The sequence below is a fragment of the Durio zibethinus genome, chromosome 21, assembly GCF_047325235.1.
Source record: "Durio zibethinus cultivar Kanyao isolate XHJ-2024 chromosome 21, ASM4732523v1, whole genome shotgun sequence".
NCBI lineage: Eukaryota > Viridiplantae > Streptophyta > Magnoliopsida > Malvales > Malvaceae > Durio > Durio zibethinus.
The window spans coordinates 1,076,657-1,098,816 of record NC_143182.1 but is presented as its reverse complement, the minus strand read 5'-3'; the positions used below and the strand labels follow the sequence as shown (position 1 = coordinate 1,098,816).

Genomic DNA, 22,160 nt, shown 5'->3' with positions numbered 1-22,160 from the left:
AAACCCCTTTATGTATAAAGTTCTTTTTCTTTCTGTCGTACCCGTTTGTTTGGTGCAAAGGAAAAAGGAGTTAGCAAGTTGAGACAAAAGAAATAGAAAACATCAGCAACAAGTTGACCAGATATGTGGTTCCAGTTGGTTTTAAAAGTAAATCTAACACCAATATCTCTTTTAGGAATATAAATCCTGTTGCTGTAGTTGGGAAATACGCCATTCTGACAGACGCGAAGGTTTCAACGCTGCAATGAGAACCCTCAAGTCAAACCAAACACTCCATTGAACAGTCTTTCACCTTGTTCACCCAATCAGATTCCACCCCTCACTCTCTTGCGTACCGTTCCCTGTGTCGTAGTCATTATTCACCACTTCCGCCTCCTTAGCCTTTACGACATTCCTCTCCAACAGAAACTGCCAGGTGTGTGTAAGCATAAACACACCACCAAAAAAAAAAAAAGTGTTTCACAAGTTCCAAAACTACCCTTCTATCATTCACGAAATTTCAAACTCATTCATTCAATACCCCCATTTACCCAACCCCAGCCCAAACTATTTTGTTCATTTTATTTTTACTTTTTAAAGATGGAGAGAAAGTAAAGGGTGAAAGAAACTGCAACAACTCTTATTATTATAATTAATTAGAAAGTGATTTTTATTCCTTTTTTTTTTTGTTTCCGATTAAACTTTCAATATAGTTGGGGTTTTAAAAAGAAATCCTATCGGTTAGGGATTTCAATTTGCGGAAATAGGGTTTTCGAACGGATTAATCGGCTAGGATTTTGTTACATGACCACTAATTTTTGATTCATTAGGTTAAGATTAAGGTTTTTTTTTTTTTTTTTTTCTTTTGAAGTGGATATTCCACTTGGCCTTGATGTGAATAAAGGTTGGGTTGGGTGGGTTTTTAGGGTTTGTGAGTGTGGGTTGGGTTCAATGGGGAGCACCGGTGAGGCTGACCGAAAACGGCGTCACTTTAGCTCCATATCGCCCACTGCTGTTGCCGCAAAGAAGCAACCATTCTCACCAATTTCTGAGGAGAAAAAGGTGCTGTCTTTGTTGCTACTTTTGTTAATTTTCTGATTTGAAGTGATTAGTGGAATATTTATGCTTGTACTGTTACTTATTATTTTCTTATGTATCAAATTTGGCATTGCTATTTTAGCATCATGATTGTACTTTAATCTCGTTTATGTGATCGAATAGATGCATGTGCATGTATGATTTTGACCTAATGCTTGAAACTTTAAATATTGATACCAGAAATATGATTCTGTTTCTCTTTTGACTTCTGAGCATTTTTCTATTATTTTAGGTCATCATGGATTTCATGAAAGCTTATTTGCTGCCAATGCTACTTAACCCCTTTTGTAGATCTCATTTACCTTACTGTAGTAACTATTTGTACAAATCTTCTCAATGTAGTTGTCTGCTTTTGGTTGAACATTGCTAGTTCTTGGGTCCTCTGGTGTGCTTGGACGTGACTATGGGAGATTACTATAATTTTGGGGAGGGAGAAGAGTTTTGCTTGGGTTTTGGGTAGGTTGATTGCTCTGTGGAGATTTGGAAGTTGGACTTCATTAATTTTTTGGGTGAAGTATCTTCCTTTAGAATCGGAAACTTCAAGCCACAAGTTGGAGAGTTTTCTTCATTTTACTCGTATTTTTTGAACCTTCTCCTAATGCCACCTTCTTTTTATTTCTATGATGCAGCTTGATGCTGCAGTTTTGCAATATAGAAATCAAAAGCTTCTACAAAAGATAGAGGCTCAGAAGGTCGAGTATTCTTCTCTCGAAAACAAGTTCATTCAACTGAAGGAGAAACAAAAGCCATATGACTCTACATTGAAAGTGGTGAATACATCTTGGGAAGCAGTAAGACCCTGTCCAAACTATTAGACAATTTTATGCATTTTCTGCTTATCAGAAAAGATGGTAGTCACATTTATATCTTTTAGGTTTTTGCTTTATTTAGTAAATTGCTTGATGGGAATTTGACATTATCCTTTTACAATAGCTGATTACCGACTTGGAGTCACATTCCATCCACATAAGAGAGTCTAGCAGACAAGATGGTGGATGTGCACCAAATACAGAGGGTGAGAATCTTTCCATGCTTTGCATTCTTTTAATATTGTTGTAGCCCCTTTGTAATGAACTGTTAACATAATTCCAATGACTACGCTTTCTTTCTTGTTATAACTTATAATTACTAGGTTGAGTTAAATTTGGCAGCTCTGATTTATAGGACTTTTACATAATTCTTCTGTTGTCTATCTTTGGTTTTTTAATTTTTGGCATACATACTTGCTGAGAAGGCTTTTGCATTGCTACATAGATGGGGCTCTATCTCCTACTGAGGATGCTTTTCTTCGCCGACTTATGGAGACAGGTGCAACTGAAAGTTCCTTTTCCAGTAATTGCCCAGAGCAGATGAAAGAAGATAGAGAACAGACTGCCTCTGAAAAGACTAGGAACATTTTACACAATATAGTACTTGCCATGAATGACCTATGGTGCCTGAAGGATGGATTATATGCTGCAGTTGAAAAAGAGCTTCCGAACTATGGTACGTGTTTAGTGGAAAATGTATATTGTATTCTATATGGTCTTCTTTTTTTCATTTTTTTGATAATTCTTTTCTGAAGTGATTACTCAGTTAACTGTGTTAAATGTCTCTTTATGATAGGTTCATGCAGGCAGAAGGCATCTACTGAACTTGAATCAAAAGTTAAGAATTTGAGATTAGCAATAGCTGATATTCATTTGAAACACAGATCTTTGGCAAGAGAATTGCAGAGCCATAGAGATATTGATGCAAAGAATAAGGCTGAACTTAAACGTCTGAAGGGTAACTTTCTTTATGTGGTCAGAATTGGTCTGTTCATTCAGCAGTTGTGACAGCATCAGTTATCTGGATGTAACATTATAGGTTACGACCTAAGCAGATGTAGCATGCATAGATATGTTCTAAACACATTTATGATACATTGATCTTGCATGTGTGTGGTGGCGTGGACAAAAATCAGTACGCATGCCTGCAATGTAATTATGTAAATTTACTCAATCTGCACAATTCTTGCACCTTAGGTGAACTGCTATCTCCCTCTAAAGCTGTAGATGGGCCAATCAACGGGAGATAACCCTTTCATTGTTGTTCAAATGCCAGTTAAAGCTAGCAAGGTATGAAACGTCATTGAAGTATCAATAATTTTGATTGTTGTGTTTTGCTTTGTCTTTTGAAGGTGAATTGGAGAGTGCGGTTGTGGAACTGCAGGAAAGTAATTGCAAATTGGCAACTCTTAAAGCAGAAAGAGATGCAGCGAAAGGGGCTTTTTTTCCTGTCTTAAACCTTGGCGGTAAGCATGTTGCTGGCGAAAAAGTCAAAGATAAGCATAGAGATCTGCAAGAAATGGAGTCTTCCCTCAAAGAGCTGTTGGTAATTCCTACTTTCCTTTGAGTTATCTTGTGAAATTGCTGATACTGAAAATTATTCAGGATGATTAATTTGACCTGCGCAGGGACAAGCTTCTTCTCGACTAACAGAACTAAAAGGTTTACATGAAGAAAGGATAAAAATATTACAGCAGTTATCAAATTTGCAGGTTTGCTTTTTTGAATTATTTTTTTTCCTGTATTTCTAAATGCAAGTCTATTAATTCAGTCATATAAAATTGAATGGGTATTTCTGATGGACAGAACACATTGAAGAGTGTAAAGAGTATTTCTTCTTCCCAAGTGTACCTTTTGGTTAGAGATCAACTAGAAAAGTCAAAGTCTGAAGTTTTCCGTTATCAAGATTTATTTGAGAAACTACAGGTTGTTACTGGTCGGTAGTTTCATTTATGCCTTTTGTCTGTATTTTTATTGAGGGTGTCCAATTCCAATGCTGACTATAACTTCCCTCCTAAAACTTTTAGGTTGAGAAAGATAACCTCGTTTGGAAAGAAAAGGAGTTGAGTATAAAAAATGATATAGCTGATATTTTTAGGAGATCATCGGCAGTTTCTGATTTTAGAGCTTCTCATCTGGGGGCAGAGATACAGCGACAAATTGATGAAAGAAAGAGAATTGAAGTTAAGCTGGAAGAGGCATCTAGAGAACCAGGTAGGAGGACAAATGATGTTTTCTCTGATTCTAAATCAGCTGTTTTCATCTTATAGCTATTCTTTTGCTGAAATTTTGCGTAAAATGCATTTGCATTTCAGGAAGAAAGGAAATAATTGCAGAATTTAAAAGATTGCTTTCTTCGTTTCCGGAGGAAATGAGTTCTATGCAGAGTCAATTAGGTAAATACAAAGAGGCTGCTGTGGATATTCATTCTCTCCGGGCTGACGTCCAATCTCTTTCCAGTATTCTTGATAGGAAGGTTTGTACTTTTTAAGTTGTGTGAGTATTCCTGGATTTGCTTCTAGGGCTTAAAGATCTTTTTTCTATATGGGCTTGTAAATAATTTTTAAATAATTATTTGTGAACAGGCAAAAGAGTGTGAGAATTTGTCTGTCAGATCTGCTGACCAATTTGCTGAGATAAATAAGTTGCAAGCCATGGTATGCTTGGTTAATGTTACTCTATTATTTTTTTATTAAATCTGTGTTCAAGAAACCTGTGATAGGAATTTGATACTTGTTCAAATTAAAGGAAAAGACGCCTAATGTTACTTGTAAAATCTGCTCTTCTCAGCTTTTATGCTTTTTTTTTTCTCAGGAAAAGGAAAAATCTATTTGTGTATATATATATTTTTATTACAGGTCCAGGATTTGAAGGACAGTGATGTGGAGTTGAAGTTGATATTGGAGATGTATAGACGGGAATTTACTGATTCAAGGTTAGATCCGTTCGAGATGCTTTCTTTTGTTTTCTGCATTTAATTCACATCTAATTTGATGCATGGAAGTTGACTTTATTTTTCATAGAATTTTCTTGGTACCTTAGCAATGTTTTGGCAAATCTCTCTCACATATTTCTCCCCTTAAGTGCTGCTTAGAGTTAGAATAAGCATCAGTTTCTTCTGTATTTTAACTTTATGATTTTTGGAAATTATTGTCAGCGAAGGTTCCAGAGAATGCTGGCATATCTTATGTTACACTGGTTACAATATGCTACCTCTGGTTATATTGTGTTATTAGTTGATGATGGATAACATTCTTCCAAAACTTGGAAGAAAGTCTATTCTAGACCTAAATTAAGAAGTAGGATTTAATTTATTAGTGGACTTGTTTGTTTGGTTTATTTTATGTCTTTATTTGGGTTAGGTGGGCTTTATTTTCCTGTGAGCTTAAAACTTGGGTTTATGGAGCTTATATATATAGGTTTTATAAATGTATATAGCCTGCTTTCATATATGTAGGTTTTACTATGTTTACAGGTTAGGTTTTGATTATTGGCATCTTTGATATTTGGAATTTTGATTTTATATAATTGATATTTCAAACAATTATTGAGTATTGTTATTCTGGGTTATTTGTTCAACTTCAGTTGTACAAATAACCTAGAGTAACATTACTGATCTTGCAACCCTTGATATGGTTCTATTCTTGATGTGTAGTTCCCAATTCTTACTTTTTTTCTTTCCTTGATTGCAGAGATGTTTTGGAGGCGAGGGATTCGGAATACAAGGCATGGACTCATGTTCAAAGTTTGAAATCCTGTCTTGATGAGCAAAATTTGGAATTACGTGTTAAGACTGCTAATGAAGCTGAAGCGATATCCCAGCAAAGGTTGGCTGCTGCAGAAGCTGAAATTGCTGAGTTGCGACAGAAACTGGAGGCTTCTAAGAGGTTAAACTTAATTTTTTTTTCATGTTTGGAAAGAGGACATTGTCTAGACCTTTCCAGCAAATCTGCAATTGTCATTTCTCTTTATTTAATGTGCCTAGACAATTCCACTGAACATTATTCTGTTGAATTCTCATTAGCCTAGATGTAAGTATAATGGAAATGTTTACGTGGTATTAGTGTAGTTGCTTCCTTTATTTATCTTTTCATCTAGCATTTATTTATCAAACCATGGGTTTATGAGAAGCATGTGAAAAACATTAAGTATATTACTATTTCAGGGATAAGGCTAGGCTTTCTGATGCTTTGAAATCAAAAAATGAAGAAAATGAGGCTTATTTATCTGAAATAGAGGTTGGTTTCTTGTTATTTACTCTTGGCTCTGCCTTCTGTACTATGATGATGTTTTCTTGAGCCTGTTAGTTTGGTTTTTTTCTCAGTCTATTGGACAGGCATATGATGACATGCAAACACAAAACCAGCAGCTATTGCAGCAAATTACAGAGAGGGATGACTATAACATCAAGGTAATCAATTTATTTGGTTTTTGAGATTCTGTGATCTCATTGAAAAGCTTATATATTAGTATCATTTTACCACTTTTCTTTTTTTGCTGCTTACTGCTGTAAAGTGATGGGATCTCTTGATAATTTTTATAACTATGCCTTTATGCTGACTAGATATGGTTCATTTTTTTTAACTCTTTATGCTTTTATTCAAACTCAATGTTTCCACTTATCGATAGCTACCAGCGATGTATTTAGAAGTGAACAGTTCCTTGTATGCTTATGGATGCTTGCACATAACAAATTGCAAAAGACGTTTGGCAAGGAATTGAAACTTTCACTTGCAACCCAACCATGGAAAACTAAAAAGTGAAAGGTAGTGCATCATTTTCCTTAAGTTAGACATGGAGAGATAGAACATGGGAAGTTGGGTGCAATACTTAGTCTCTATTTGGGCGTTATTTCTTGGTATGAAGATTCATATATTTTTTTCTTTCCAAGTTATCTGTTAATTGGACTTGTGATAACCTTAGTGTTAAAATTTTATTGAGATGGGATTTCTGAATAGTGTAACCCTCCAAATATATCAGGGCAGAGTGTTATTGGCCAAATATTACTGACATTTAAAAATGGTGATATTGGACTTGTAATTTTTATATAAAGGTGGTTGAATGTACTTATTTTAAAACTGGAAGAGCAGTCAATATCTGCGGTTTCATTATAACCTATTCCTGTAAAGGATTCAGGCTTCTAGTTTCGTCATGCTATTTCTTGACGTTTACATTGTTGCTTCAATGGTCCTCTTTCAGCTTGTTTTGGAAGGTGTGAGATCAAAACAGCTGCATGATGCTCTAACTTTCGAGAAACATACCATGGAGAAGGAGATTCAGCAAGCCAGTGCATCCCTTGAGTTTTATGAGATGAAAGCTGCAAGAATTGAGGATCAGGTATTCTTGATTTATTTTGTATGAAACAATCTTGTAGAAGTAATATGATTTTTTTGAGTCTTGAGCAATTCCTTTTGCAGCTGAGGGTCTGCTCAGACCAGGTTCATAAACTATCAGAAGAAAGATTTCAATACTCAGTTTCATTGGAAAATACACAAAAGCGATTGTCAGATTTGAGAAGATCATCTCATCAGGCAAGGGAGTCACTGGAGGACTCACAATCAAAGATTGAGAAAAGTAGAGTGGCACTGGTGGAGTTGCAGATAGAATTAGAGAGGGAAATGTAAGTGCATTTATAAGTATTTTCTATGTTTCAGTTTGTTCTAAGTGCATAGGGTGAATTCATGTTTCTCTTTTTTCACTTTTTTCACTTTTTTCATCTATTAGGTTTAGCAAGAAAAGAATTGAAGAGGAACTGGAAGTGGTGAGAAGAAAGGTGTTACGTCTTCGAGCTGAGATTGAAGGATCCTCAATTTTAGAAAGGCTTCAAAAAGAACTTAGAGAGTACAAGGAAATACTGAAGTGCGGTATCTGTCTTGACAGACCGAAAGAGGTAAATCTGCAATCCTGACTTAGTATTTCAAGGTGGCAATTGTCCAACTAGGCCCTTTATTTTTGTGGCTTGTGCTTTTATTCTCTTTTGCAAGGACAATAGGTTAGGGTGCTTCTGTGCCATTTGACTGAATCAAGAATGGTTTTTGACTTTTTGTACCTGTTGCATTTGTTATCAGAGAAGAAATTCTCTTTTAACATTGTTTTTATAGCTATTCTGTTTCAAAAGTTTTTTCTTCATCTATTCTCTATATTTGCTTGATTGTTTGTCCCTTCTTCAGGTTGTCATTACAAAATGCTACCACCTCTTCTGCAACCCTTGTGTACAAAAAATTACTGACAGTCGTCACCGCAAGTGTCCAGTGTGTGCTGCAAGCTTTGGTGCTAATGATGTTAAACCTGTTTATATCTGATATTCGAGCTCTCATCAGAACTGCTTGTCCATGAGATTCAGCCAACGTCTTGCAAGCATGCGACAACTCCTGGCGCATGGACAGTCACAGGTTCCCATGTATTGTTATATTAGAGAGTTGTTAGAAAAGAATCTTGACAGGAACTAGAGGGTTCCTGTCCATTTGGTCAGTGCAAATCCTCTCAGATTTTGCTTGTTTGGCTCCAAGTTGTTGGTTTGACTTGATTTTCTTGTATTTATGATGTTTGCCTCTTCATTTAAATGCTTGGAGTCACTGGAATCTTTCAAGTTATTATTTGCAGATTAGTCGGAATTGATCAAATTTTATATCCAGAGCCATGAACGTTTCGTGGATGAATAATGAACTAAAATTTACAATGCTATGCGCCCCCACCCCCCCCCCCCCCCCCAAAAAAAAAAAAGAAAAAAATCCTTGGTTCACTACATTGAAAGTTGGCATTGAGTTGATACTGAAATCAGTTGGGAGTGTTATTCCAGTTTTTGGCTGCACAGATTCTAATAGCATGTTATTAGTATCGTCAGTTTTTCCTTTTGTATATTTTTGGTTGGTTGTGACAGTATCCTGTTAGAAAAAAAAAATCAGATTTTCTTTGTTTTATTTATTCTAGAGAAAGAGAATCTTTGTATGTGCATCATAAGCCTTTTTCTTTGAATTTAACTAGCTATGATTTTGTGTTTTCCTCAAGGTAGTAATGAAAATGAGTACATATGACTGGATTTTGGCAATGACTCAAATTATTGGCAGCAGTAGCGATCTTACTATGAAGCAACACTTCATTATCTATGCCGAATACATTACAAACCGACTTGTAAGTGATAACTAAAGTATGACCAGTTTTAATGAAGACATAATACAAATGTTTGTTTGATCAGTCTCTCTTTGCGTTCAGGATTACAATTTGTCTACTTGTTCTGATTGAAGGATGCCATGGGTTTACGCAGTTGAAAGCATTAGTGAACATTGATAATGGAGAGGGCTGTTTGATGTTTATAAAAGGATTATGTTATATCATTACATGTGCTGTAAGCAAATTTATTTAGTGTTCCAGCTTCCTCTCTAGAAATTTTGTGAACTTGGAGCATTTTCTAGCATGTAATCATTCACACTCAACAATCAAGTACTATTGGTTTATGTAGCAACAAATGTATAGTAGCATTATTGATTCACAATCCCAAATTAAGTTTGCCACGTACAATCAACTACTCGGTATACCAAATAACATTTGTGGCACGGACAATGTTCCAAATAACAATGTTGAAAAGAAAGTTTCAGTATGAAAACAGAGGTCGTATTTACAAGTGTTATGACCGAGTAGTTTATGAACAAACATGCGAAGCAGGACTCTCTAATTCTGTCAAGCAGCGCATGCAAGGAGGGGTGGTTATCAAGCGCTAGGTACACTTGGAAGCATTGGAGACACCAGCAGAGGCTTCAGCATTACAGGTATAACAGAATTTACACAGCTGTATAATCCTACAATAGGATTCAATTCAGTTAAGTAGCACATTAGAGAACGTAAATTGTACAGGCATAAAGATGCTCCATCAATAAATTTTGGGTTACGAGTATTAAGAACCGATAAGCAGTACTGGAGTTTCAAAAGATACTTCATCAGGATTTTTTGCGTTACTGAGTATTATGAACTGATAAGTAGTACTAGAGTTTCAAAATTGACCATGTAAAGTAGTACAAGGAAAGAGCAGGTTTTAGGTGGTACATAGACCCAAAGAGAAAAAAATGAAGGTGTTGCTAACCTCAACACAAACTGCTTATGAAACTACTGATTAGATAATTAGATCTAAAGCCAAGAAAACCTTCAGTTATTGATAGTTACCTCTAATTACGTACTGGAGCTGCCAAGATCAAAGTCCATGGTGTAGTCATACTCAATTGTTGGGATTACAGAGGCTACAAATTTCAAGAACAAGAAAAGATACCTGCAATAGTTGAGTTGGAGATAGATTCATTAGTAAAAAAAGTCACCCCATGGTAAAAACTAACAGAAAGAATTGGTTCACAGTAACAATTAAATTAGTTGCACTCAAGCACCCAAAGAACACATGTTTTTGCACAGCTATTTAGTAGGTTATAGAAGGTTAAAGTAGTATACTGCATTTTCAAGAGGGTAAGAAAACAAATATGATGACAGTCATTGCACCAAATAGTTATCACACTTGCACACGTTTTCACACCAATATAGTACTAAAATGAGGAACCAAAAGGTTTACTTATCAACTTCAGGTTCTACTCCACGTGACATCAGAACATCAATGATCTTTTTCATCACAGCCCCATGTCTGCATGGATGTACAGATGCATGCTTTCCAGGTAAGTGGGGATGGTCCTCAATAGTAACCTGTATACAGATAAAGCAGTATAGAGTAAGACATTTTTCTATACAGAAAAATAATATTTGATCAGGAAGTTGAATATATTCCTGTCGATTAAGAATGATTGAAAGATAAAATTTTGAATTGGTAAGTACTGCATACTGTTTTGCGTGCATGGTCCTGACTAACATCCTCTAGTACAAGCTCTGGTTGTAAAAGCATCCTTGACTATGACCAAATTCAGATGAGGACAATGATTTGCGGCCAAATTGATTAGTTTAACATTTGCAATAACAAATATATATATATATATATATTTATAAGGAATCAGTAAAGGCAGTTTTTTTTTTTTGGGGGGGGGGGGGGGGGGAGGGGGATGGCCGTAATCTCCAACTCCAACACCTACCTCGTCATACCCAGTAAGCCAGACACGAGGAGTTTGATAGTATTTATCATACCTGCAAATAAGATAACGTTTGGCAAGTTTGAGCCATCATAAGATATAGGTTTGACATCAACTTAAGAAATGCTCAAGTGACAATGTTCCGGAATGAAAAATATATATTCAGACAACAAATTCTAAGCACATTTACAGACATCACAATTGTCTTACGTGATACTGACATCATATGTTCGGGTCCATAAAATATTGTCATCATCAGGCTCTTGAGCAACAAGGTATGTTGATTGTAAAGTTGCCTGCATTGATCATAGAAACATAAAATCAGTACACAAATATTTGAAACTTTATGGTATGCAGAAGAAATTAGAATCCATGTCCATCAGGATAGGTTTGTTAAGCAATAAAACAAGTTAACAGCTAGATCCGTGCACCTTATCACAGCATAATCTTTCATTTCCTTTCCCTTTCTACTGTCTTTTTTTTTCTCCAAAATTTAACCAAGATATGTAGCGTTAAGTTAGTATAGGAAGTTAGTTGACAAGCTTTCAACTCTTATTAACGGCTAATCTACAGCAATTGTTTACAAAATGAAAATAACAATAATGCAATGAAAACCAGTTACCAGCAAGAATATCTGACATCAAATAAGTTTCTTAAGACTTACTGCATCAGTCTCAATAACATTGTCAGCTTCTTCATAATCAGCCATGTCGGGTATATTTTCTTCATCTTCACCACCCCCAAAATATGAAGGTATTGATCTTACAGTCTCCATCTGCTTGATTTCTAAAGTCTCCATTGAAGGCAAGTTTTCTTCCACGTAACTTTTATCTGTCAAGAAGAGAAGTTGTATAAAGTCCAAATTTTCATCTTAGATTCAAAACAAGTAACCACGTCAAGGAAGAAGATACCTTTAGGTTTCCCATGAGTCGCCAACCAACCATCATTGTCTTCATTATCAAGAAGAACCTCTCCTCCAGCAGCTTCATATTCTTCTTCAACCGATGCAGCCCTCCTTAGGCAAGGGACTAACCTCAAAATCACCAAATAATATTACTACTACTAATCATGATATGCAATTCAATGGGAATTTAAGTAAGATGGTGGTCAATTTACCATTTCTAGTAATCAAGTATTGCTTTTCTGCCGGTAAATAGGACTTTCTCTTGCTTGGCTCTCCTGATTCCCTAACATTCATAACAATTGACCGAGTTACATTGTTATACCCTGAATTATGGCACCAAATTCAAAATTTACCATATCATAATCCATTAATATCGATATCCAATATGAAGATTAAAATTTATTCATATAATTATAAAACTATCAAAAACAAAGTTGGAAACTTTTTCTTTAAAAAAAAAAATTTGAAAGAATGGAGAAGAAAATACCAAGACCAGGTAGGGCATTTGGAGACGAGATTATCGCCGGCAAGGATGAACTCGGAGACGCTCAAAACTCCTTTCTCTTTAAAAGCAGAGACGGTTCGCGGCCCTGTTATTCTCTCCACTGTTCCTTTGAATGCTTCGTGAATCCTCTGAGAAAGCACCATATTTTTCGAATTTCCTAATTCAATTCGAAATAGGATCAGAGAAGAGAAGAGAATCGAAACCCTAGCGATTCAATCTAAGACGAAGTTTGAAACCCTAGAGATCCGTACGGACGAGTTAGACGGAGAAAGGGATTCTCGATTGCGTTGCCTTGTGTTGAGTCTGGAAGGGGAAAAAGGATACAATGTGGCGCATAGCTTCTCCTATCCGTGAGCTCGTTGCCTACTTGGCGAAGTTGGTCATCGCCAAGGTCCCACCCTTCAAGTCCTTGCAACGGACGGCTCTGATCGATTAGTCAAACCTCAATTTCTCAAAGAGAAATTAAAAAAAAAAAAATCTTTGCCATTAAAACTTGAAAAAAGTAAAGGTTTTTAGAACTAATTATTAGAACCAGTAATTCATAAATAATTGGTAGTCAAATAATCATATCAATTTAACTCAAAATTTAATTTAATTGATTCATAAAATATTTATAAAAAAACATACAATTAATCATCTTCTCTTTTATTCTCAAATTATAATTTTCAAAAATAAATAAATATATCAATTATGATTGGTTTATGTATTTATTTTGAAGAATTGTGATAAATATATAAGTTTTAATGCATAAAATGATGAACAAAATACGATAATAATCATTTTATATTATATTTAATTTATATATATAAAAGATATAATTGTAAAAAAAATTAATTATCTTTTTAATATAAGATAATTGAATCTTTTCAAAATTGAGAGAATTATTTTTAAATCATGAAATTGAACTTAGTTATAATCTTAAAAATTATATTAATAATTTAAATTGTCTAAACTTTAAAGAAATATTATTGTGATCAATAAATAAAATTATTCTATTCTACTTCTTCCACCTATCAAATATAAAATAAAATAATATTATTTAATTTAATCATATTTATAATATTATTTTATCATATTTTATCATAATCTTATATATCAAATACACTCTTATATGCTTATATTAGGAAATAGTAAGAGAAGAGTCTATGATATTTTACATAAGAAGAGTTTATTCTTGTAAATTATTTCTAGAAAATTTTACCCAAAAAAAAAAAATATTTTTAGAATTGATACTTGTCCTAATTTAAACAATGCAAATTCTCCTAAATTTTAATACTACATAATATAATGCAAATCATCTTATATCTATGACTATGTATTTCAGCCTTGTTTAAAAATTTAGTCTCCCAAGAAAATCCATCTTGAGTTGCCTTAAAAGACACTCAAAAAAAAAAAAAAGTAAAGATAGTAAAAAAAATGAAAAGAAGTAATTATTATTTATTTTATTTGATATTATCAAAGATTAAATTTTGATTATTAAAATTAAATGTTTTATACATTACTAACATATCACACGAAACACAAATGTAGTATATATATATATATATATATATATATATACACACACATTGCAAGTAAAAAAAACAACATTGATGATCGCCATGTTCTCTTGTAAGAAGAAACAAGAACGTTAATTTGTGCTACATTATTTGACAAAGACACTAGCTTGCTTTCGGTCTTATGTCGACTGAATTATGGAATCACTACAATAAATTTGGTAATTAGTGACGCATAGAATAATATCACTAAATATTTAGTTTTTGTCACCTTATATATTTCGTGACAAAAAATTAAACGTCATGAAGTTTGTCACGTTTGCACCGTCGTTAAAGATCTAAAATAACGATAATAAAATATCATCACCTATTATGAATCTATTGTGATAATAAAATAAAACGTCATCCAATATTTTTTTGTGACGTTAGTTTTCGTCAGCTATTTATGAAAAAAGTTATTGAAGGCTATATTCGTCACAAAAAAATGAGAAAATTTGATATATTGGTGACGAAAGGTAAATTGTTGCAATATTAGTGATAAAATTATCATCACCAATGATTGTAAGATAATGTTTACTGTGACAATAAAATCAAACGTCATCTTATATGTTAATTTTTGTAACGTTAGTTTTCGTCAACTATTTATAAACAAAAACATAATTAAAGGCTATAATCATCACAAAATAAATGATAAAATCTAATATATTAGTGACAAAAGATAAATCGTCATAATATTGGTGAGACAATTATCATCACGAATAATTATAAGATAATGTCAAACATGACAATAAAATCAAACATCAACTTATACTTTTTTTTTATATGACATTATTTTTCGTCAACTATTCATAAAAAAGAACGTCATTAAATATTATAATCATTACAAAATAAATGATAAAGTCTTATATATTAATGACAAAAGATAAATCATTATAATATTAGTAACATAATTATTGTTACAAATAATTATAAGATAACGTCAAATGTAACAATAAAATCAAACGTCATATTATGCTTTATCTTTTTGTAAGCAAGCCTTAATGCCATTTCTTGAAGAAAAGCTCACTTCTATGAAGCGTTAATTATGTGATTTGTTTCAGCACTCTCAAGCACATCCGTTATTACGACCGTTGCATGACCTAGAGGTTCATCAGCTGTCATCGTCAACATGAAGGCCTGCCCAAATCATATAGTTGTAAAAATAAGGAATGTATCAATAAAGTACAACAAATATGAATGACAATCATATAAGGTTTCTTGAAAAAAATTTAAGGTAGTTTGAATTTAGAACACTAACATGATACACTAATTTATTAGGTAGACAAAAAGATATCATAGATAAAAGTTTTCACTCTGGCCAAATTTGCTGAACGAAAATACTTGCCAATTGATTCTTTTATAATTCTTTGGAAGATGTACCAAGTACTCTGCAAGGAATCAAGCTGTATAATATCATGCGTACATGAAAGAGAGAGAGAGGACCTGTCCATGATGTGATATCAGCAATGTACATGGCTGCTCAGACCAAGGTTCTCTATCAATTTGAACAGGCAATGCAGCAAAGAGCTGTATCTTAATTGACTGTCCGTGTGCAAGTCTTCGTGCACGAGAAAGACCCACCTGTCATAGCACAAAGTAGCAGCTAAGAAACATATTCCACGTCAAGACTTCAATGTCAAACTTCCAGAGCTCAAATAAGAAGGAACCAAAATGCATTGAATCAAATTAGATACAACTTGAAATCATATGCCTTTGAAAATGCCAGACAATTTTAACACTAAAGCATCAGCTTCGCTTTCCTTAAGAGAATAGATTACCTGCAGTTTTCCAAGGTGCCAAGTTCCAGATATGCTCACGACCTCTAGTATTTTATCATGCATAGACTGGGGATCAAAATTCTCATATGTCTCATCCTCAATTTGCCAAAGGTCTACACCCCCCATGTAGCTTCCAATGTTTGCAACAAGCACACCTTCTGCATCCTGTATAGATTTAGAACAACATCATAAAATCCACAGTGATAAGAATCCATAGTTATTTGCACCATTAAAACTCTTTAGCATCAATGTATAAACACTCTAAAAAAAAAAAGAAACTTCTGATGGGGAAAAGACATAGAAACTATTAAATAACCAAAAATAAGTTTGAGAGCGTTTGGACTGATAAAACCAAGAGAATTAGAAAACAAAAAATGAAAAACAACAGCTTTAAGGGAAGACTCACTAACAGAAAAATAGATCTTGTAACCTTTTAGATATCTTTTTCTCAAAGGAAAAAAAGGAATGACTTCTTCAAAAATAATCAAAAGATCAAATCAAATGTGCAACTGTTGTTCCAACTGAAAAAAGCTCAATATATATATATATAGAAGGCTCAAGAAAGAAAATCTCTTTTGAACTATCATCACATCATATCTATATTTTCACAAATGTAACTAAATAAAAGCTAGCATGCAATACCTCAGGGACCTCTATCTCAACACCATCCACTTCTACTATAACTTGCCGAGGAAAATCTGTAAAAGTCCTATCCATTATACTCTAAGCACCATCTCTTGCATAAAGCACTTTATTCATAAACTGCAGGTATATTGAGGTAACTACAGCAAGATTGAATTGGACAACCAAATAAGATCAGATCACTAGAAAACACAAAAATTATCACAATAAAACATAGACCAAAATGAATCTAAATCATGTAGATGCCTCTGTAGGATCTGCATAAAAATACACAAATACCACATTAATTAATCTCATCAGTTTTGGGACTAAAAAAAGTCAGGAAAGAAATTGGAAATTTCATTTATTTTTTGGCCCATAGTTCCCCCCATACAACTACCACACCCCCATCACCAATAAATAAAAAGGAAAATTCATGCCTAATCAATCAAACCTGAACAGGATTTAAAACCCGGTTCAAGCGTTGCCTGAGGGAATCCCCACGCTACGCGCCATTCTTCTTATTGATGAAAACCAGTAACGGTCTTGCATCTGGTGGCAGAAAGTTTAGCAAATGAGAGTAGAGGAGAGCATTAACCAGGTGTTTAGCATGCCGTCTATTCACGAGATTGTAATTAGCATGGGTTTTGGAGGGAATGAGAAAAACCTAATAAAAGAAAATAAGATGGTGTAGTTTAGGAGTTTAAGGGAAATTTTAATTAAAATTACTTTTTATATAAAAGTTATAATTTGTGGTTCCAAGGAAATATTAGACTTCTTAAAATTTTTTATATAAAAGAGTCTGTCATATTTGATTTTAAGGAAGTATTTGATTTCCTTCTAATCTTAAAAGACATTAGCTTAGTAATTAATTGACTGATTAAATTTACATCCGATTCAACTTATGATCCCATTATTACAATCTTGCTAGTAGCAATAAGAATTTTAATAAAATAGTCAATTATCATTTTATATACATTGGCGTGCTGAAGTTTAAAAATTTAAGTTGTGATAAATTTTTTATGTTAATGTTACTTAAATATATTATACATTATAAAATTATGTGAACTTGTTTATTGACAATATTTAATCTCAATAGCATCAATGTCTCAATGTCTAAGTAAATATATTAATGGGCAAGATATGGATGAGTAGAGTATCATCCATTCTTAAAAGCAGTGCCTCGTTAAAGCTTAAGAGGCTATGACCCCTAAAAATATTTTAAAATTTTTTTATACATATATATTTAAAAATAATTTTTTACTTTAATTCTTTTAACAAATTTTTTAAATTAGAAAATTTTAAATTTTTAAAATTTCTTTTAAAATTATAAGCAAAATGCGTATTTTAAAATTTTTATTAAATATAATATTTAATTCGTTTTCTTTAATTATAAAATTTTCATATATAAATACATAAATAAATTATGCTCAGTAAAAATATATATATTCTTAAATAGGTATAATAATAGGTATATATAAGTTAAGTCAAATCGTCACGTACAAATTATACATTCATTTAAACTTATTAGTGATGGATAAATAACATCACCTAGAATCCAAAATGTCACAAAAAATATCCCATCAAATTAATTAATTTGACTGTAAAAGTTAGTCACATTTATATTATTGTTATATAACACCAAATGTAATGAGATTGTAATGTCATTAATTGTTAATTAAAGTGTTCAATTTGTGAAAAAATTAATAGCGTCACCTAAAATTTATTAAAAAAATTCATTACATATAAAATTTTAAATTAGTGACAAAATTATAACGTTACCTAAAATAAAAAAAATATCATAAAAATTTTTACATCAAATAAATTTGAAGATAAAAGTCTGTGACATTTAAATTATCGTCATATAATATCATATATTGATATGACTAAAGTATTCAATTTGTGATAAAAATTAATAACATCATCTAAAATCTATCAGAAAAAATTTGTTACAGATAAAATTTTAAATTGGTGATAAAATTATAATGTCGATTAAATATAAAACGTCATAAAAAAATTTTTTCACCAAATAAAATTAATAGTAAAAATTTGTGACATTTATGTTATCGTCATATAATACCATAAAATAAAGGTGACGAAATTGCATTGTCATTAATAGTTAACTAAAGTGTTCCATTTGTGACAAAAATTAATAATGTCACTTAAAATCTATTAAAAAAAATTTGTCACGAATAAAATTTTAAATTAGTAACAAAATTTAAACGTCACCTAAAATAAAAAAATGTCATAAAAAAGTTTTCGCAAAATAAATTTAGTGGTCAAAGTTTTGTGACATTTATATTATCATCATATACCATCATGCATTAACGTGACGAAATTACAATATCATTAATAGTTAACTAAAGTGTTTAATTTATGACAAAAATTAATAACGTCACTTAAAATCTATCAAAAACATTTCGTCACAGATAATTTTAAATTGATAATAAAATTGTAGCGTCACCTAAAATAAAAAACGTCACAAATATTTTTCATCAAATAAATTTAGTGATAAAATTTGGCGACAAGATTTTGGTGATATTATCATGTGACGATTTTATATATCATCATATAAAATATCAAAACAATATAAAAGTGTGACGAAATATATTTTTCGTCACCTATTACATACTTTACGTGACAAATTATAATGCGTCACTTAAAAAAAAGTCACAAATTGCCAGATTTGTTGTAGTGAATAGAGCTATTCAGATCAGGAGGCGCATAATAGTACTATGCTTTGGACCATTTATTATGACAGTAACATTAGATGGTAACTAGGTTAATTAATTGAGATCACAATTAATGGAGATTTTCTCCAGGTTTGTTAGCAGGAAATTTTCAATTGCTGATCAATCAATTTCGACTGGTTTTTATGATATCATATGAGAAGCTGCAGCCAAGGCCACTTGGACAATGTAATTTCACTCTGATCAATCAACTTCATGTACAATTAGCCCTTGTTGTACCTTTGCATGCAGCTGGCGAAGATGAAGAGCTACTTTTAAAAAAGAAAATGTAGTGTTTGTTTCTTTCTAATTTCCATTTTGGATGCAAGAGAAACATGAGTTTTGATCCATCCATGTCAATCTTATTATTCCACTCTGTCTTTTCAGTTCATGCACATGCTCTCGATCCCTTTCTCTCTCTCAAATGTTAAACACCAACAAAGAATATCAGTTTTGTTTGTTCAAAGAGATGCCTTATTTTGCATTTGCCATGCTAGTTCCTCAATGGACCCAAACACTTTTTACTAATCTGGTGATCCTTTGACCTGCAGCCAATCTATATTACTGTTGGGTAGTTTTGAGTTTTTGGTACTGTATATGTGGGTAGTTCCATAAGTTAGCTACAATTTCTTTCCATTCAAAATAACTACACAAAAATATAAATAAAAAAAAAAAGTATTTGCTCATTTTTCACATTTGAATTTGTGTAGGAGTATAAATTCATCCGTTAGATGCCTATATGATCTTCAAAATACGGATATATAAAGATTTGCTAGGAAGTTAATGTTGGGCATATGAATGTGGTGATCATTAATTGGCACTCTATAATTAATAATCCCATTTGGAGATCAATAATGGCTTGTGACTTTATTGTATTATTATAATTTTTGAGCAATATCATACATAAAAATTCTTGCTTATTTATCATAAAGTTTGTCAAGCTTTTTTTTACATAAAGAAGGTCACAATCAAAGATATGAAAAGAGATTATAAATGCAAAGACTAAACATCAAACCCTGTTAAATCCCACCTCTTAAGAATAATTATATGAATAAATTGAATTAAATTTTGGATTTAAAAATTATATATATGTATATATATATATATATATATATTCTTGCTGCTATAAAGATTCGAAACCAAAATTAGAGACCAAAATGCCTGTAAAAAAAAAACTCTAAATATAGGTTTTAAAGGTATTTTACTAAAAGAAAGAAAGGAAAATGTATTAGCCGCAGTGATGGAAATCGCTTGATCGGGTATGCATGCGAGTTTCCATGATGAAGTCCAAAGACAAGAGCTAATAAATCCTGGTGCTAGTCGGCATTAATCTTTAAATTTGTGATAAATTAAGCTTCTTTCTCTCTCATAGAAGGAAAGGGAAACAGTACATCAAAAGCATACAAGTATATCGTGATTTTAGGAAAAGAATTTGATGCACCACTGCCTTCCAAACTTCAAAGAAAAATCATGTTGGATTCTTTGCCTTTTTCTTCCACTTGCATTCCATTTATAGTTCGTACTGTGTCCTACATATTGATTTTAAGTTACCATATCTTAATTAATTAGACTCTGATCATTAAAATTAGTTATTCATATTGTGGATCAAATTCATAACTCTCTCATCATTAGATTCTCCCTATCGTTTTCCTCTTGTTCCATGTTTCATTTTCTCTCATGGTTATAGTCAAAAGGGGATGCATGGCAAAGAAAAAAAAAGTAGCTCGCAAAAGTTTGTGATTTAAGACATACGAAAAGCCTTAGCTATATTATATCTGATGCAAACGTCGTTATCGATATAATAGTAATTGAAAATATTACTTGCTGCGTCATCAGCAGGTGGCCAGCCTTGATCAACCTTAAAGGTCTCATGGGAATGTTTTTCTCGTACATAGCATCTATCCTACAAGAACTTAAGATTCGATTTATACAGGTCATTATGGCCGTAAGCCACAGAGTTGTCAAATAAAATGATGTCCCAACCAATCTCAATTGTTTTTTCTGGTTCATAATAAGTGCAGGAAGAGAAATCCAAATTATTTTGTCATGCATATATGATCTTCAACCATGTTTGAGTACTCAAAGTTTGTAGCAGGACTATCAATTTCCTCATGAATTTAGGCATTTTATATGTATGAACCATTAATTTCTAACCTTTATTTTGGAACCCTAAAGTTTTCTTCCGGTGAAAAGATGTCATATAAAATTACCCTTGTCTAGGATCTGGCTGACAATTGAAGAAACATAATGCCCAAATTTTCTCCACATGTACATGCCACTGATTAAAAAAAAAATGGTGTAAATAGGAGACTAGGAGATCGACATCTTTAATTTCTTCCTCTACCACTGATGAAGCTTTTATTTTATATTGGTGTAGCAGTACTCACAACTCACTAGAAAACTTACTTCCAATTATTGTGTTTAGGATTCTGATCAATAACGTTATCAGTGTCGCCTTCAAGTGATTAATTTAGGCCAGTTGGTCCCGTTAAAAAAATGGTACTCACATTTAAAGAAGGATGAATCACTGCTAATAATTGCCCCCGTCGATAGTCGTAAGATTCCCAGATGGTTAACTTGTTATCCTTGTCTTTTCCGTCGTTGTATTCTTCGTAGTTATAACTAACACGAACCGAAACCCAGTTCCCAATAATTCCTACTCAAGACAAAAATTTAACCCAAATGATTAGGTACTTGTGGGTCTCTTAATATATCACTTGGTTTACCATATATTTTGTCTGTTCTGAAATCTTTGGCCAATGGCTACTTGAATATGAGGAGATAATGAAGGCGATGTCATTGTCACCAAGAAATAGTGGCTTGAGACAATTTATAGGGATAGGGCCCTATACTTTTCCACATGATACCCTTTGGCCAAAAAAAAAATTGAAGGATATTTTGTAACTTGTGAAATAACTTCAGTTAGATTATACTGTCACCTCGTTTGGGTTCTTCTACATGTGTACGAGTGTGTCCAAACAGCTTGGGAATCTCAAATGGTTTCCTTTTGCCAAATGATGGTAAGAAAGAGTGGTGTTGGCCAAAAGCACAACTATTCCTCCATCACCTTTAATTTTGTTCATTGTATTTCAACAATTCCTTGAACAGAAAGAACTTTGCCAAGAAATCATTCACCATATGATGGA

General features: G+C 32.7%; 3 protein-coding genes across 8 annotated transcripts; 1 reads left to right on the top strand and 2 right to left on the bottom strand.

The window, feature by feature from the left end:
• The first annotated feature begins 173 nt into the window (after nt 1-173).
• Nucleotides 174-9,395, top strand: HUB1 (histone mono-ubiquitination 1). Of its 5 annotated transcripts, XR_016331121.1 has the most exons (21): nt 544-1,041; nt 1,707-1,868; nt 2,011-2,092; nt 2,332-2,562; nt 2,683-2,844; nt 3,239-3,432; nt 3,515-3,598; nt 3,693-3,812; nt 3,914-4,100; nt 4,202-4,362; nt 4,472-4,543; nt 4,745-4,821; nt 5,579-5,773; nt 6,052-6,124; nt 6,211-6,297; nt 7,086-7,223; nt 7,304-7,506; nt 7,611-7,776; nt 8,057-8,353; nt 8,899-9,017; nt 9,099-9,395. XR_016331121.1 is itself a non-coding variant. In XM_089750053.1 (20 exons), the coding sequence occupies exons 5-20, from the start codon at nt 2,376-2,378 to the stop codon at nt 8,186-8,188; spliced, it is 2,238 nt and encodes a 745-aa protein (XP_089606179.1). In that variant the 5' UTR covers nt 558-1,041; nt 1,448-1,586; nt 1,707-1,868; nt 2,011-2,092; nt 2,332-2,375; the 3' UTR covers nt 8,189-8,520. The 5 variants fall into 5 exon arrangements, 4 of the variants coding, with proteins under 4 accessions (XP_089606177.1, XP_089606179.1, XP_089606180.1 ...); XM_089750053.1 differs by lacking the exons at nt 8,899-9,017; nt 9,099-9,395 and adding an exon at nt 1,448-1,586 and having other exon boundaries at nt 558-1,041; nt 8,057-8,520; XM_089750054.1 differs by lacking the exons at nt 8,899-9,017; nt 9,099-9,395 and adding an exon at nt 1,420-1,533 and having other exon boundaries at nt 909-1,041; nt 8,057-8,520.
• On the bottom strand, nt 9,337-12,687 carry LOC111304572 (autophagy-related protein 3-like). Of its 2 annotated transcripts, none has more exons than XM_089750055.1 (10): nt 12,334-12,687; nt 12,059-12,129; nt 11,854-11,970; nt 11,607-11,773; nt 11,153-11,238; nt 10,946-10,997; nt 10,702-10,767; nt 10,438-10,565; nt 10,044-10,146; nt 9,337-9,682 (listed from the first exon to the last, which is right to left on the bottom strand). In XM_089750055.1, exons 1-9 carry the CDS (start codon nt 12,492-12,494, stop codon nt 10,050-10,052), a joined length of 945 nt encoding a protein of 314 aa, XP_089606181.1. In that variant the 5' UTR covers nt 12,495-12,687; the 3' UTR covers nt 9,337-9,682; nt 10,044-10,049. The 2 variants fall into 2 exon arrangements, with proteins under 2 accessions (XP_089606181.1, XP_022756967.1); XM_022901232.2 differs by having other exon boundaries at nt 9,464-9,682; nt 12,059-12,169; nt 12,334-12,470.
• A 2,151-nt stretch (nt 12,688-14,838) lies between these two features.
• LOC111305848 (diacylglycerol kinase 1-like) lies at nt 14,839-16,956 on the bottom strand. The gene is made up of 4 exons (XM_089750858.1): nt 16,307-16,956; nt 15,665-15,829; nt 15,330-15,467; nt 14,839-15,023 (listed from the first exon to the last, which is right to left on the bottom strand). Exons 1-4 carry the CDS (start codon nt 16,379-16,381, stop codon nt 14,916-14,918), a joined length of 486 nt encoding a protein of 161 aa, XP_089606984.1. The 5' UTR covers nt 16,382-16,956; the 3' UTR covers nt 14,839-14,915.
• Between the last annotated feature and the right edge of the window lie 5,204 nt (nt 16,957-22,160).